The sequence below is a fragment of the Chaetodon auriga genome, chromosome 18, assembly GCF_051107435.1.
Source record: "Chaetodon auriga isolate fChaAug3 chromosome 18, fChaAug3.hap1, whole genome shotgun sequence".
Taxonomy (NCBI): Eukaryota; Metazoa; Chordata; class Actinopteri; order Chaetodontiformes; family Chaetodontidae; genus Chaetodon; species Chaetodon auriga.
The window spans coordinates 4,511,457-4,528,357 of record NC_135091.1 but is presented as its reverse complement, the minus strand read 5'-3'; the positions used below and the strand labels follow the sequence as shown (position 1 = coordinate 4,528,357).

General features: G+C 42.6%; 1 protein-coding gene across 1 annotated transcript; it reads right to left on the bottom strand.

The window, feature by feature from the left end:
- Positions 1–571: 571 nt before the first annotated feature.
- Positions 572–15,373, bottom strand: rab10 (RAB10, member RAS oncogene family). Its single transcript, XM_076755616.1, has 6 exons — positions 14,643–15,373; positions 9,232–9,292; positions 7,056–7,194; positions 4,441–4,530; positions 2,489–2,590; positions 572–1,690 (listed from the first exon to the last, which is right to left on the bottom strand). Exons 1-6 carry the CDS (start codon positions 14,767–14,769, stop codon positions 1,604–1,606), a joined length of 606 nt encoding a protein of 201 aa, XP_076611731.1. The 5' UTR covers positions 14,770–15,373; the 3' UTR covers positions 572–1,603.
- Between the last annotated feature and the right edge of the window lie 1,528 nt (positions 15,374–16,901).

The following is a 16,901-nucleotide window of genomic DNA, read 5'->3' as shown; positions in this document are numbered from 1 at the left end:
TGTGATGACTTTAAGGCTGCAGCCACCAGAGGGCGCCAGACAAAGACACTAATGGCAGAAAAACTTATTTTTGAACAAATAGCAACTTTCCACCCGTTCGCCTGGAATACGAGCAAAGATGGTGAAAATATTAAGTTAGTTAGAAAATGCCTCTTGAATTTCATCTGCTCAGTTTTAATCAAACACTTAATCTGAAAGCATTTTTCTATATTTGTAGATCAGTGGCTGCCCCTGATGCTGCAAAGAGACAATTTTCACTGTATTCATGAGTTGTATTTTCTCAGATTCCACCACAACACTGACGGTACACTAATAATGAATTTTCAGTCTTACCATTTTCCCCTGCCAGCCTCACGTCGCCAAACAAAAAGGAGATTCAGTCCAATTAACAGGCCTGACGAGCACAGGTGTAATTCATGATTAGACCTTAAGGATCACCGCTACGGATCAGTCAGGACGCCCACACGGAGCCGTCATTACTGTCATTAACAGCACCTGCGAGGCGAGGTTTCAGAGTCCGACACGAGCGAAGACATGAAAGCACACAGGCACATCATTGAGGACAAACAAGTTAACTTAAACAAGCTTATTTTTAATGGATCTGCAAAACTGTTTGAATTTCCAAAGAGAACTTCTGTACCTCCCGCCCACAGTTACCCAGTGGCAAACGTTACACAACGTTACAGAAACGCTTCCAACCCAAAGAAATCTGCATGCAGGAGCAAAAACAAAACAAAAAAAAACAAAACAAATAGGGAAAAAGAAATCAAAAACGAAAGTAAAATAAATCATACAGATAAAAATAAAACATCAATAAACAGGACATACTGTATAATGCCGTTCTCTTGGCTGGAGGAGAAATTCAAACGCTTCTGCTTCGGTTCAGGAGTCTGAACCAACAGAATATTTTACTGTAATTCCATTGGGTGGATGTGGCTCCGCCCACCACACAGCCCCGCCCCTGTCTTCCATATAAGGCACAGGACAAAATAAACCCCCACATACAAAAGGAGCTAGCCACGCCTCTGTCACTTGGTAACAAATTGTAAATGACCAAATACGGTTAGACAACAGAAACCCCACTAAGTGTACAAAATGTTAATCCTACGTTTGTCTTTTTGTTGGATTTTCTTTTATTATGATTTCCTCTGACTGAAGGTGAGTGCTGTGGGTGGGGAGGGGAGGGGAAGGGTGGGGTTAAGGGTGGGTGTCCAACCAGGTGAGCTCAGGCAAAGGAAATATTAAAAATATGAGCTTGTCTTTTCACATTTTTTTCTTTTTTTTTCTTCTTTTTTTTACAACTTTTAAAACAAATGACAAGAAACGTGACTGGATTTCTCTTTTTATCAGAAATAAAAATGATCATCAGATGGCGAGTGGAAGAATATGATTGGGTGGGGGAGGGCGGGGTATTAGACGAGTGAAGTGGTTTACTGTTTTATTCTGATCGAGACAGACAGAGAGTGTCAGTGTGCAAGAAAACTCATGAGACAGGTTAGAGAGCGAGAGAGTTAGCAGTTAGAGAGAGAGAATGTGTGTGCGTCAGTGTGTGTGTCTGTGTGTGTGCGTGTGTGCGTTAGTGTGAGTGAAACAGAGAAGTTGTTCAACTGCAGCACTTGCTCTTCCAGCCTGTGACTCCACTTCCACTGCTGATGTCGACGTTTTCACTGTTGGGCTCTTTTACAGGCGTCTGTGGCAGAAAACACACACACACACACAAACACACACACACACACACACAGAGGAAACACATCTTATTAAATGCATGACAGTGGATCGAGCCCTTAAAGATGGCGTCCATGGCGTTTACACAGAGACGCATCATGTTCTCCAGTCTCTCCAACTACTGAACCAGCTGCCGGTTCAACCTCCTCTACAGCCGCCCGGCGTGGAAATACCACGTTTTAACGTCACAGATGTACCACGAAGGCAACAAACACGAGACTTTATATGCAGGCTGTTACAGGAGGTTAGTGTGGCTACGCTGGACGTGAATAATACATCTATCATGATTTCATATTCAAATACCTTCAGACAAAGAAGCAGGAAACAAAGCATGGACTAACTAAAAAGACCAAAGTGGACTTTCTGATGTGTGCAGATATTTTGAAAGTTACTGACCTGTTAGCTATGCTGGAAAAACCACACTGACAAACCTTAACTTACTCTCTATCTTTATGGATAGGGAGGAAACGGACTTTTGAACATTTAGAAGGCTGCAGCGCTGATATTCGAGGTAATAACACCAGCAGCGGCGCCACCACCTGTCAGCACGTATTTAGCCACGTAAAGCAGGCAGAATACTGACATTATGTTTACCAAGAAACACTAATAATAAACACTGATGCACTTACTCCTGTAAGTCTACAACAGACAATAATCAAATCACACTGGACTTCCATCATAAAAGCATTCATGTACAAACACTGTTACACATCATTGTTGAACACACATGCACACTGTAAGTCAGATGAAAGCGCGCACACACCTTTCTCAGGATGTCTTCTGCTAACGTGAGGAAAGCCTTCTCGATGTTGATGTTGGCCTTGGCGCTCGTCTCAAAAAACCTAATGCCATGCTCCCTCGCAATCTGCGGAGGAGAGAGCGGAGTTAGAGCGGCGAGCGAGGCCCCCGTGAAAGAAGCTCCAAAAATAAAGTGGCTGATCCGCTGAGCGGGACACAGATCAGGTATCACTGCTCTTACCAACTCCAGCACACACACACACGTATACACACACACTTCCATTCTAGTCAGCTAGGTGTGTGTATGAGTAAGCAGATCTGTATCTGATGTTGCTAAATCTGCAGACAGACCAGTCGCTGCTAGTTTGCTTTGGTACAATGAGCCGGAGCTCTTAAAGGCCCTGCACACCCACACAGATGTTTTCCACTTATTCTGACTGATTGGGCGTCGCGCTGGAGATTTCATACCCAAACACCAAACCCTGCACGCTCATAGAGGACGTCAGCGGGTGAAGAAGTCCCAACAGTTACTCCTTAAAACTTCTCTGTCTGCCATCAGTGCGCTCACATGAGGGGGAAATAAAAATCCTGCTAAAATGCTTGAGAAATGTTGAGCACAAAGATATGAAATACGAGAAGGGAAGAGGCGTCACAGACTAAACGTACACATTACATACTGTCCTGCTGGGTGACTCCATCTTGATTTCCATTTAGCTGTATTAAAGTGTACAAACAAACAAACTCAATTCGTCCCCACATTTCTGAGTCTCTGGTGGGTATCATGAAGTATTATTGGTGTGCAGAGGCTCAAACCGGAGTTACAGCCTGCACTCAGCATCACACACAGTGGCCTTGATATTTCTACTAGATGTCAGTGAGCAAAGCTGTTCACTGAAAGAAGGAAGTCACATCTCCTCAGCGAAGCCTCAGATCAAGCGCGCTCCGCGAGCAGCCCTGCATGTGGCGCAGTTGTTTTATTGTTCTTCCACAACTGTTACTGCACAAGCCGGCCCATTGAAAACTAATTAGACTGCTCTTTACTGCCTATACACACGCTGAATGAAGCCCTGGGCTGTAAAGATAGTGTCCAGAAAGTAGAGCCGCCCCTTTCATTTCAGCCATAGACACGCAGTGTATTTCATTGTTTATCCATTTTGCATACTCATAAAAAAATGCAGGACTGTTTAAATGCAGCAGCTATAAACCCCGAAGAGGACATAAAAGCTTTTCTGGAGCAAGTTGACCGTCATGTTATCAGCTCTTCAGCGAATCAGACGCAGCCACAGCGTTCTTCCCCGAGGCAGAAACAAAGGGGCTGAACTTCAACGTGGCTAAAGACGTGACCACAAAGCAGGTCTGCAACTTGTCTGGAGGCTCAAATAGAATTTAAACCCTATTTTCATTAAGTAAACAAAGATTTGAAGCAAGATCCCAAATTGTGAAATGTGGCTTCTCAAACATCTTCAGTTCAAACTTCAGATTTGAATTTTTTATTCATGTTCCATGGCGCGTTGTTTGAGCGGCTGTCACTGAGGTGTTATAGGAGGCATAAGCCTTTGTGGCATGCAAAGACAAACAGCAGCTTACAGCAAAGTTCTATAAGGAGGCAGTGTTTTAGTGGATGGTGCAAGCTGGCATTTCACAAGGAAGTTCAACAAGCTTCCAGACTATTTTCACCAGCTCTAATACCGGAGTTTAAACCCGTTCTCCAAACATCGCGCGTTAAACAAACATGGCTGCCGTCCTCTTTCCTGACGTTCAGTGCAGAAACAGCGCTGTCTTGTAAATGTCGTGTCGTGCCGTCAAAGTAAAAACATGGGACTGAAATGTGATTAACTGCAGGGACTTAATGAACACAAGACGTCCTGGATTCAGGTCTGTGAACTGAGCGAATGGCAGCAACAAATCAGCCAATCAGCGCGCAGGGCCTCGATGACGAACGGCTGCTTATAGCTGCAGTGGAGTGCACCATCTCACCTGCTCCCCCTTGGCTTTTGGTACGACCCTCTTGTCCTCCATGTCACACTTGTTGCCTAGCAGCATCCTCTCAACGTCCTCATTTGCATGCTGAAAAAAATTAAAAGAAGAGAGAAAATGTTATTGGACTTTTTCACATCAGCAACATTAAACGTGATCTGATTTCACCCACAGACAGCGGCGTGTTTGTTTTGAGTCACTCTCGACTGGACAGGATGCCATGAGCCAGCCAATCAAGCAACCCCGATGAAACACACACATACACACAGGTGATAAACAGGTTATTTATTAACATTTCAAAGCTCCTATTGGACACTACAGGGCCAGTGGTTGAGCGTACAAGTTAGCGGTTTTCTTAATTTTGTTGCTGAGACATCGTCCTCCTCCGTCATCTCTGTGGTTCCCAAACTATGAGCCAGGACGCCCTCAAAGGGTGTCAAGGTGATTAAAAGCACAGGAAAACACAGAGCATATCTATGCTACCCAACAGTACAGATTTACATGTTTAGACTTGTTATTGTTGGATTGTTTTCAGGGATGCAACTGAAATATTTTCATTAGAAATCTGTCTGACAATTACTCTCAACAATTAATCCTTTGGTCCATAAAATGTCAGACAACAGTGAAAAAAATGCCTCATAAGTCTAGAATAATATCGAACACACACACACACACACACACACACACACACACACACACACACACAAAGACAAAAAGAGGAAACTGTGGCACCTTAAGTTATAAAACATGCAAACTTGCACACGAGGTTGTAGAAGGTGTCCCTTAGTTCTGAGGGGTGATGAGCCAAAACAAGACACCACTGATTTCGTTTAGCTCCCGTTAGCTCTCCGGACTCACCGACAGGCTTTCACACACAGACGTGCAACATGAGCACGGCCGAGGTCTCGGCTAGCAGGAAATGCACCGTTTCCTTTCCTTGACCGCGCTCAAAGCTCTTCAGGGTGAGAAAAACTGAGAGAAGTGCCTGGCGGTCTCGCCCTGCCCCCTTCATTTACAACGCCTTCATACTGCTCGTGTGTCATAATATGAAAGTGTATCGTTGCTTCCTGGCATAACAAAGACTGATCATGTGAGCGACTGATTGTGACTGTAATTCCCCTGATGTGTTTGATTTGGCAGGGATGCAACAAGATTACTCACATAATCAAATAATCACTACTGAGATAAACAGTATGATAGCAGCCACAACTCTCCGACAGTCACTTCTCTCCAAACCCACGATTTGATTTGACTTTTAATTTTGAGGTCACAATCAACTTGATGTAAACGTTTTTTTCCCAGCACTGGCTGCTCTGCCCCTGTTAGACTATCCAGTCGGTTTTAAATGTTCAAAGTCTTCTTTACAGAGACAGCCATTTTGATGTATCCTTCTCTGGCAGTTAAAAATTGTATTTTCAACGTGGATAGTGAGACACCTATGCAAATGTATATAACACAACACACTGTGCAAGGAAAAGAGCCACCAAGCACCGGCATGGAAAAACAATACAGATGGACAGAGGCCCAATTATCCACAGAGAGGCATCTCCCTCTGACAGGGGTGATCTCAGCAGCAGGCCGACCCATGAAACCATGACCAGCGCTACAGATGCGTTTCTCTCTATCATTCTGAAATATCAGGCCTGGTGGAGGCTGAAGTCGCTAAATGTTTAAATGTACATTAGGCTGCACTTCCCTGCCCTTATGGCCTGATATCCATTACGACAAAACAGTGATGGAGACACTGGTCCTCACAGATCCTGTTTAATCCCCTTTCATCAACCCATATTGCCCACAGACGTTTAATGATCTCAGACAGCGCTCAGGTATTGTGTAACCTCTTTTCAATGTAACAGGGAATGCTGTGTAGAAAAGACTAAACACAGAACATTCATTCTGAGAGTGAAGCCATGACAATAAACAACAAAAAATGGAAAATTACAATATACAGTTCATGCTGACTGCTCCGCAAAGAACAGTTTGGTATCAGCAGATGTACGACGATTAACGGTATGAATCTCCTAAACAATGTTGATGTTTAATCTGACAAATCACAAGCGTCTGTGCCTGCAGCACCATGAACACAACTGCCACTGTGTCAATCAGTGTGTGTTTATCAGCTGTCAAATCTTTTGAGTATCAGCTGCTATTCCAAACACATCTACTCCTTCCTGATGACAGTAAAACTGAAAGCTCGACACAGCAGACGTGCCTTTGTTTTCTGTGGTGCTGAACTCCTGCTTTTATCAATATTCAAGAGGTAAACCAGTACAACCTCTGGCTCCTCTACGCTGAGCCAGATGCACAAAGACATCTGGCTCATCTGATGTCTTTTAGTCACAGACTCCCGCTACACAGCTCACTGCACACAGATCAGCCGGCTAGTTAATGTTGGCAACATTCCCTTAAAGTATTTAAGCCACTGCCATTACGCCAAAGATTTAACAATAGAGAAAGGAGTGCCAACAGTCACCTGTCCAACAGCCAAGAAAAATCCTGATAACATCTCTGATAAGACTTTACGCAGCAACATAAATCAACATGACGACATTGGCTCAGAGTATGTGTGTGTGTGTGTGTGTGTGTGTGTGTGTGTGTGTGTGTGTGTGTTTTACCTCGTCAATGTTGCGCAGCCATTTGCTGATGTTTTCGAAGCTCTTGGCATTAGTGATGTCGTAGACCAGCATGATGCCCATGGCTCCTCTGTAGTAGGAGGTGGTGATGGTGTGGAACCGTTCCTGGCCTGCTGTGTCCCTGCACACACACACGCGCACACACACACACACACACACACACACACACACACACACACTTAATTTGTTTCTGTTCACTACTTGTATTATATGACTCAACGATTACTTCACAAGATGCTGAGATTTCTCACTTTCCATGACTACAAATCACAACACATATCAGCAACAAATGCTGAAACGTTTTGTTTGAGGCAGACAAACAACAGTACGATTACATAATAGTATTTAGAGTACATTTACATTAGCTCCAAGTTTTTGATCTGTACTTGGCTGTTAGTTACAGGCCATTAAAAGGTGTGTGGAGATCTGTCAGTCATTGTAAAGCAATTAACTTAATCATCAAAGAGGCTGATAAAATATGTAATGGTCATTATCACAAGTCTGACTCTGAACAGAAAAAGCATCTTATTTTGAGGTGTTAACGAACAATGTTGATTAAAAAACTGTCTCTAAATTACGATACTCGAGGAGCCCGGTGAGCTTTACAAGGCGAGCTGAAGCTGCTAAACACACACAGTAAAATCCACTGCAACTAAACACGTCTTCACACATCTGCATCTCAGCGATGACATTTTCCTATCTGGTGAAACACTGCCAGCACCGTCCATCAGTGCTGATAAGGAAACCGAGAAGCCCAGACACACCAGGCTCACGTGAGCAAATCAAATATGCTTACAATAGTTGTGTCACTATGACGTTCAAAATACGAACTGGCTGTGCAAAAGATTTTATTGAATCTGGTGAGAATGACCACATCTCTGGGTGCTCAGGCTATGAAGAGGAGATCAAATTCAGACATAATGTGTTTGGACAGGAAGAGGAGGACATGTGATTCAGACAGAGGCTGAAATACATATAGCCATGAAAGAGGTTTAATGGACAGTATTAGCCCAAATGTGATTACTATATCAAACCCATGACTGAATGCAAACCAAACCATTAGGAGGTTCACATGAACTGGCAGATTCTTTTGTTCTATTGTGCAGGTTTTGTTAAACATGTTCCAACAGAAGTTTATATAAGAACTAGTCACAGAGGCTCCAGATTAACAGATCCTTGATAGACTGGTACTTATCTTTATCCCCTGTCAAATGACAGGATGAGTAAGACAGTAAACAGAAGCACTTAGTTTTATTATTTCTAATATGAAAAGTCCTCTCTGTGCTTTCTTAGAGGAACGACTGATGCCACAGAGATGAAAACAGACCAAGACAGACACTGTGTCAAAAACATAACACTGCACTTGATGCCTTCAGCCTTTGAAAATAGATTGAGGGCTGCAATGATTGGTTCATTATTGATCATTACTTATTTTAGCAATGAACCGTTTGTCCACGAAAATATTGATTAATCAACACAGATACTCTTTAAGTACTGGAAGAAAATCTCACATAACAGTGGGTGTGGATGTGCAGTCGTCTGTCAGTGATTATCCTTGAATAAAATAACTTGTGTCTGCATGGAGAAGCTCATATTGTCGTAAAAATGACAGTATACTAGTCACAGTGTTGTGTGCTAACCTTGTGACATCTGACCAACAATTATGCATTGTTTATCCTCATAAAACATGATTATAAACTGTAAAACTACCACTCAAACCTCTCAAATATAAAGGCTTCCTGCTTTAGTTCATCTTATATGACAGTAATCTGGATGTCTTCTCAGTACTGGACTGCTGTCTGGACAGAATGAAGACAACACATCCAGGTACACCAAATAATGAATCAGTTAAATGCACTAGGTGTTTGGGAGGTTAATGGATATTTGCAGAAGAAAATGGTGAAATCAAGTCATTTCAGTTGGGGAAAATCAGCTGCTGTGGACAACAATGATAACCCTGCAGCAGACTTCCTGATGGGCTGATGACCATTTCCTGTTCTGCATATTTCTGGGCTTGAGGGAGGTATGTCGAACAGATGTTTCACTATGATGTAACGAGGCTCAAACCGAGGAGGATGAACTGAAAGATGACTAACAATGTCATTGACTTGACTACACAAACTAAAAAGCAGCGTCTCAAATCAGTGCACTGACTCACCAGATCTGTAGTTTGATCTTCTTTCCTTGTAATTCAACAGTTTTGATCTTGAAGTCTATTCCTGAAAGGAGAGAAAACATATCAGCGTGCATATCTCTCAAAAATATATGAATAACCAGCACGTGAAGTGCTGACAATGAAAGACAGGTGAATGAAGAAATGAAGGCTTACAAACAGACTTTGGCCCTGATGCAAACACAGAATAAGAGAAGGCCAGTGAGAGAAACGCAGAGGTCAACAATAGAGAATCAGAAACAGCCAAAGAAAGACGTTTAGGAGGAGAGGGAACAGAAAGTGAGTGACAAGTGCTCCCATCAGAGAGACAATAACATTATCTCTTCCTGATTCTGCAGTGTCATGGCCAGACCTTGAGCCTATCAGCAGACAGCTGTGGGATCAGCAGCTGGTGAACAATGGGGGCGCACACGCACGCACGCACGCACACACACACACACACACACACACACACACACACAGAGGTTATAAGTAGGAAAACTGAGAATATGTTTACATGCACTGCAATAACCTTGTTACTGTGAATCCTGCGTTTGGTTAGAAACATGATATTGTGCATATTTGAAGCGTATTAGTCATATCTGATGTTGAAGCCTTCAGGCCTTTTTTTGGTTTTGGTTGGAGCCTTTGCACTGATGGTGCAGTCTGTGGTGGGAGAGCACACAGTTTTTCCTACGTGTCCATTTCTTTCAACGTGGAAACCGACTTCTTTCAGTTTCCATTTTGGTTGGACTTTGGATTTGATTATTTTTGATGGAGAGACGCTCCACCACGTTTTCTTTCAGGAGGCCAACAAGTCTTTCTTGGCCAGTTGTCTCTTATTGTGTCCTACCTAACTTACTACTAACTGTTGAGACCTGTTGAGAACCAATAGTCCAGAAGTCCAAGATATTCAATTTACTATCATATAAGGCAAAAAAAAGCAGCAAAGCCTCTCATTTAACGAGCTGGACCCAGCATGAATTTGACACTTGGCAAATGACTAAACTGATAAATCAATTATCAAATTAGCTCTTAATTAATTTTCTGTTGATAATGAAAATTATCATAATTTGCAACCCTAGAAAATTTTAAAAGTGACTTTTACCAGCTTTCAGTTGCAGCTCAAAGTAAAAAACAGAGGGTGCAAAAGTGAGATGTAGACAAACGATCCTAATGAATTAATTTGTCATAATCCTGTAGTCCGAGAGGAGGCCAGTTTACAAAAAAGATTGACTCATGACTGAAACTTTTTGGCCAAAAAGTTGTGCTTTCCCGTTAAATTGTGAGCTGTCAGCTCAGCTCTGGTCAGACATTGTGGTTGGTTAAAAAGTCCAAGAAACAGCTGTGCTCTAGGTGGGGCACAACCATAGAATAATGAAGCAACTGGCTGCCAAGGTGTGACTCACTAAATATTATGCACTCCCCAGAGAGAGGGAGGGAGGGACAGAGATATGGTTAGCTCCAAACAAAAAGAGACAGAAAATCGAGGTTCTGCAGATGAGACAGTTTAATATGCCGACATTCATAGTTTAGCTCAAAAACACTCAACAGGAGCGAGCATGCACTGATTATAAGCCGGGCATAATACAAGTGCTAAATGTTGTTTTCTCAAAAATCAAGCTCAGCAGGGATGACTTAATATTTGTGTGTTCCTGGCAAGGAGTGAAAACACTGAGTGAATCTGTGTTTTTCTTTCCTGGTGAGGTGCACTGGCAAGTTGTCAAGAAAATATGTGCATTATGCAATCACACGTTTACCCAATCACTGGAAAAATGAGCGCACTTCAGAGCAGAACGACACTTTCCATGAACGCTAAATGTTGAATTGGACATCTTAAAACGGAGAGTACATGGTTTATGGACGGCTTTCTTTTTCATCCCAGAGGAACCATTCCTTCCACAAGTATGAATTCCACTGTAGCCATCGCCAGTTTCCATGCAAAATTCATGATGTGTTGTGGAAAGAGATTTCAGATCGCAACATCATGCATATTCAGCAGTCTTAATATGCATAACCTCTAATACACACAAGGAGGAAGGGCAGAGAGAGATTGGAAATGAGGATGACTGACTGATGAGAGAGGGGGGTTTTCCAGTTGGGGGTATTTTGAGAAGCAGCTGTGCATCTGTGTCTCCAAAGGTATGAGTACTGTGTCAGAGGAAGAGCACACTCCTGTTTCACATGCTCTTTCTTCCCAAAGTTTTACGCTCGACAGTTCAGACGTCAAAGGCTGTACCTGGTTTATGTTTAGGGCCTTTTCTAAAACTTAAGCCTGGAATTTTTGTTTGCTAAGATGGATTCTAGTAATTAAAGTCTGTACATTTTGTACTTGCTGCACTGAAGTGCTATGACGCGTTTGCTGCATCCACTAAACTTACAGTAGTGTATGCCAAAACAATAGCAACCATCACAGCCAACAAAATACTGGCCAAAAAGATAAAACCTCTAACCACACAGCAACAGAAGCAAAAGTGGATCATCACACACTAAGAGGCTTGTGCTCAGAGCTATTAAGACAACTGCAACTGTCCACTAATCATGTATTTAGAGACAAAACAACCAATCCACAAAAAAATGGTGAGCTACTAATTTAGCAACTGATTAATCACTGAGGTCATTTTTTCAAGCACAAGAGGCAAAAATTACCTTTTTACAGCTTATTTGCTGCTTTTCTTTATCTGCCATAATGCCAATAACAGAGGCTGGACAACACGTAATATGAAGATGTCACCTTGGGCAGTAAGAAATTATGAAGGGTATGTTTGCCTGTTTTCTGACATTTTATATACCAAAAGATTGATCTAGAAAATAATCAGCAGAACCATCAATGACGAAAACAACTATTAAATATATTATCATATCAAGTATAACCACACAGTAATCCGATCAACTGCAACACAGAACATACAGTACTTCTGAGAGGGTTCTGGCTATTTCCTGAAGTAAACCCCACAGCCAATATCTAAAATCAATATCACAATAATTTCACATATATACTGTATGTTGTTGACAATCAGAGCTCCTTGACAACTACAGCTCTGGATTATATGATGTGCTGAGAGACTATGTACTCCAGATTCTTAACTTTTTACAACTGATCACATCATATGTTGCTTTGTTTTGAAAACAGATACAGGACAAAGACAAGCTGAGACAGAAGCTTGTGTCTGTCTCGCAGTTTTTGAGGGGACGACTGTCAAAGGGAGCCAGTGAAAGCTTTTTCATGAACATCCTGATAGGACTAATCCGAGGTTGGTTTGTGGCTCCTAATGTTCGCGAGTATCTCTTGACTTGCCACCCTTCTTCCCACATTTTAGCCAAACTGAGGTGGGACCACCACACACGAGCACCACCTCAACTGACAGCAAGGACTGTTGTGGACAGTTTCAGTTCAATCACCATCATTTCTGGTATTCTTGATACTTTAAATAACTCATTCACAAAAATAAAAGTTGGCAGTATATTTATACACATTAAATAAATTCAACAAAAAGAGAATATGTTTACAATATGGTTATCCACATAGTTGCCTTAGCAAGTTCAAGCATATTATCATGTTCATGTTAGACTGGTTCTGTTGGAGCTTATTCTGATGTTTTGCTTGGGGATAGGCAGCGTATGTTAAATTTATCATACTTTTCAAAAGGCGAGGAAACGAATTACAGCTGTAGTTGCTGCAAACACTGAAATACTTTGCAGGGAGCAAAGATCAGAACTGGTCTGACTGCTGAAGAACCAGTCAGTTTGCATTTGACCATCATCACACAGCCTTCCCTTGAACTGACTGAGCTTTGATATGCTGGTTTTTAAGTAAATAAGGCACATTATTTCCATAATATTGTTTCTAATGTGACAGCACAGATTATGACTAAATTTTGAGAAACAAGACAGACTACAGTACAACAAAAAACACTGCAGGCTGACTGCAAAGATAAAACATCAACATAACCACAAGCAAATGCACGTGACAGCAAGCTTTGCAACACAACTGTTCATTGCTGTACCTTGACAAAGCTAATCTAACCTGGACGCCACTGGGAACACGGTCGCCCATTATGGTTGTGTGTTTTTAAGCAATACAGGAGGAGCTGTCAACACTTACGAAAATCTGGGCTCGAAATTAAAGTTCAATCAAGGGATCAAGGACATAATGCTTGTGCGTTGCCAACAGTCAGCTTCATGTGGTTCAGAAAAACACATCTAATGTTACATTATTACTCAGCACTGATCTTAAGCAACAGGAGTAAATGGAGCCTTCACTTGGGCTGTGCAGGGATTTGACATAGTTTGACACTTGACTCATGTGAGCGTGATGTTGGACGCATGCGTAGAACTCAGAGGGGAAAAAAAGCTGATGATGGCACCATGATGAATTGTTTATGGTTCTTTTCAGAGCAGTCATGGACAGTAACAACGTACATTTATTTGAATACAAATCAGAGTTTTCACTCCACTACAACTGTTGACAGTCTCAGTCACTAGTTACAGGCAGATTCAGATTTGACATACACAAGATATGATCTTCTCACAAGATATGACCCCCTGCTCTTGGTGAGACTAAGCAACAGTAAATATACTGCAGTTAAAAAAGATCCACCATCACCAACATTAAAATGCTGCTGACACATTAATGTAGCAGTAATGACCATCACCGTTGTATAGATAAAAATCTGCACAAGCCTTTTTTATTTGTTAGCACTTTTCCTTTTGTGATTTTAAACATGTTTTACTGTACTTCTGCTTAGTTTTGAAGACGGGACTTTTAATAATAGTGGAGGATTTTTATATTATGGAATTGCTTCGTTTACTTTGATAAAGTATCTTGATACTTCTTCCATCCAAGATGCCGAGATTCGTTCCCTTTAATGTTTAATTCAAAACGGGGACATGCCCTTATAGTTCTGTGTGTTGATACTGGTAAGTCCACGCCTGTCAGTTATGCAGGGAGAGTTTTTAATGCTTTTGTAACAGCAGCACGGCCCTGTACTGCTACCCAGTGATAGCATCGTTAGCTCGCTAGCCACTGGGTCAAGTGACATGACAGCGATCACTCTGGCACCTAAACCGGTTATACTTGCTATTACTGGCAGGATGAACCACAATAAAAATCATGATTTGTTTTTAAAGTCGCAGACATTTGGAACAGGGGTGGCTCGTGGTGAGCTACGTGCTCATAAAACTGCACAACTAGCTTTCCAGCTAACCTGAGCAGGCCTGAAGAGAGGCTAACGTCACCCGGCCAGTGCACGCTGATAGCATACTGGCTAACCAAATATGTCCTGCCTACCATTTCCAGCTGCAGGAGAGTCAGGCGACTCACCCAGCTGTCAAACCACCTCCGCTGTGGGGCCAACTTAATCAGAAACACCTGTAACAACACACCATCCCGCATGTGTGGCCCCAAGTCCTCTTACCTATGGTGGAGATGAAGGTTGTGTTGAAGGCGTCGTCAGAGAAGCGGAACAGCACACAGGTCTTCCCCACGCCCGAGTCTCCGATCAGAAGCAGCTTGAACAGCAAGTCGTACGTCTTCTTCGCCATTGAAAAACAGCTTGTGTTAACCCAGACAAGATACAAAAAAAAGCTGATAACCTAGCACGCCAATGTGGAGTCTAAAGCCAGCTCCTTAGCCAACCTGACCAACTGCTCCGCTTCTCTTGACGGTTAACAGTTAACAATCTGGGATTTGTTGATTAGCCTGGCAAGCTAGTTGGCTAAATACCACCCGAAATAACGTGCCCGTAGACGTGTCCGAGAAGTTATATTTCCCAAGCCCGACTGTTTTTCCCCCCTACAGCATGAGAGCAGAAAGCAAAAATAGGCTCTCCTCCCGTGTGATTCCTCTTTTCCACTCTTTCTCTTCTCCCACACAGTCGGGACAAAATGGCTCCTCTCTCTCTACCCCGACTCACTCTTTCTTCAAACTAACGGCGAGCTAATTCAAATTCTCGGCACACCCCGTCATTCCAGAGCCCTGACACAAGCTCGACCGAGAAGAATCTGAAAAAAGTCTCAAGGCTAAAGTGTGTCAAATACACTGTCTGCTCGCAGTTATTTCGCTGTTTTCTGGTGAGATTAGAACCGAAATATAGACGACCGCCGTCGCCTTCGAATGGGAGCCACCACGGCGACACCCTAGGCCCCCGCAGACACGCCCTTCTCCCGCCCTTTCTGTCAAAATACGCACCTCTCATTGGTCAGAGCCGCTGTCATGTTACGAAGTAGCCTAATGTGATTGGCTATCATCGCATGCATCGAGAGGTAAAAGGGCGTATCTTAGATTGACAGAAAGGGCAAATGTTACTGCGCAAGTTACTCGGACATTTAGGCTCCAAGCTCCGTTACCTCAGTGAACGAAATGTATCAAATGATCCAATATGGCGGCCAGTTTCTTGCGGATCTGTCCGTGCCGGGGTGTGTTTCAGTGTTCATGGCAAGCTGGCATTTGATGCGGTGACTATCCCAGCTGTGAGTCAGGCAAAGTGATGTCATGTATAAGTACTTCTGCGCTTGTTACGGGCGTTTCCCACATCCCCTGTTCTGTGAACTGCAAGAGCATTTATCCCCTAAAGTCAGTTAATGACTGTACACACTGAGAGAGTATCTGCGTGTACACATCATTAGTGTAGCTTCTGTAGACTTGGCTTTCTGAGTGTGTATGTGTGTGTTTGTGTATGTGTGTGTGTGAGACTCTTTCCTTCTTCCGCCTGTCAGAGTAGTTTGACTCTCAGACGCTCCTTAGGAATGTCGAGTATGCCCTGCTTTCTGCTGCCGAGTACAGACTTGCCACAAAGTGAGAAAGACGGAAAGAATAGAAAACAGAAAAATGAGTCAGAGAAAATGACAGAATCAACAAGACCATATCATAATGTTGACCTTACGGTGGCACGAGATGAAAAGTCAGGAGATGAAAGCTCTAAATTACACAGTAATCCTGCCAGCAGTGGTGGAAGAGTCCTTCACATGAGTAAAAATATCAATACCACAGTAAATGAATACTCTGTCACAAGCTAAAATCATGCGTTCAACGTGTCACTTAAAGTACAAAAATCTTAGCATCAGGATGTACTCAGAAGTACCCAAAGTAAAAGTATTCACCCTGCAGGAGGGCCAATTTAAGATACAATATACATTTGATGTTAATTGGTGATGCATTCATGTGTACATCACCCTAATGCTGCAGATGGTGAAGATGGAGCTAATTTTAAGACCAACAACGGTCATTAAACAGCATATATACTGTGTCAAATACTGAGTGGAATATCACAGATATATACCAATTGTTTTCATGCCAGGTGTATATACAGATTCTAGGGGAAATCAGGCTTATTTATCCTCTGGAGACCATGAATGTCTCTACTTCACAACAACCCTTCCAGCGTTTGATGAGACATTTCAACCGAAGCAGAACGCTCAGAGCCGAGAAAAAAGAGAAAAAAGATGCAGCCATCTAAACACGAACCAGCCCACACAGCCTGAAACAGATGGTACAGAGGTTAAAAAGGTGACACAGAGCAGAAGTTTTCACGGAGCTCACAGATTTCCTTTAGGCAGCACTTTAAGGTGTCGTTGGCTAAATGGAGAGCAGCTTATTTTTTACCTCAGCCCACGTTTTAATTGTATCCCTGCTCTGTCTCTTCAGCAGTGAAGCAATCTTTGTTAAGCCAATAAAT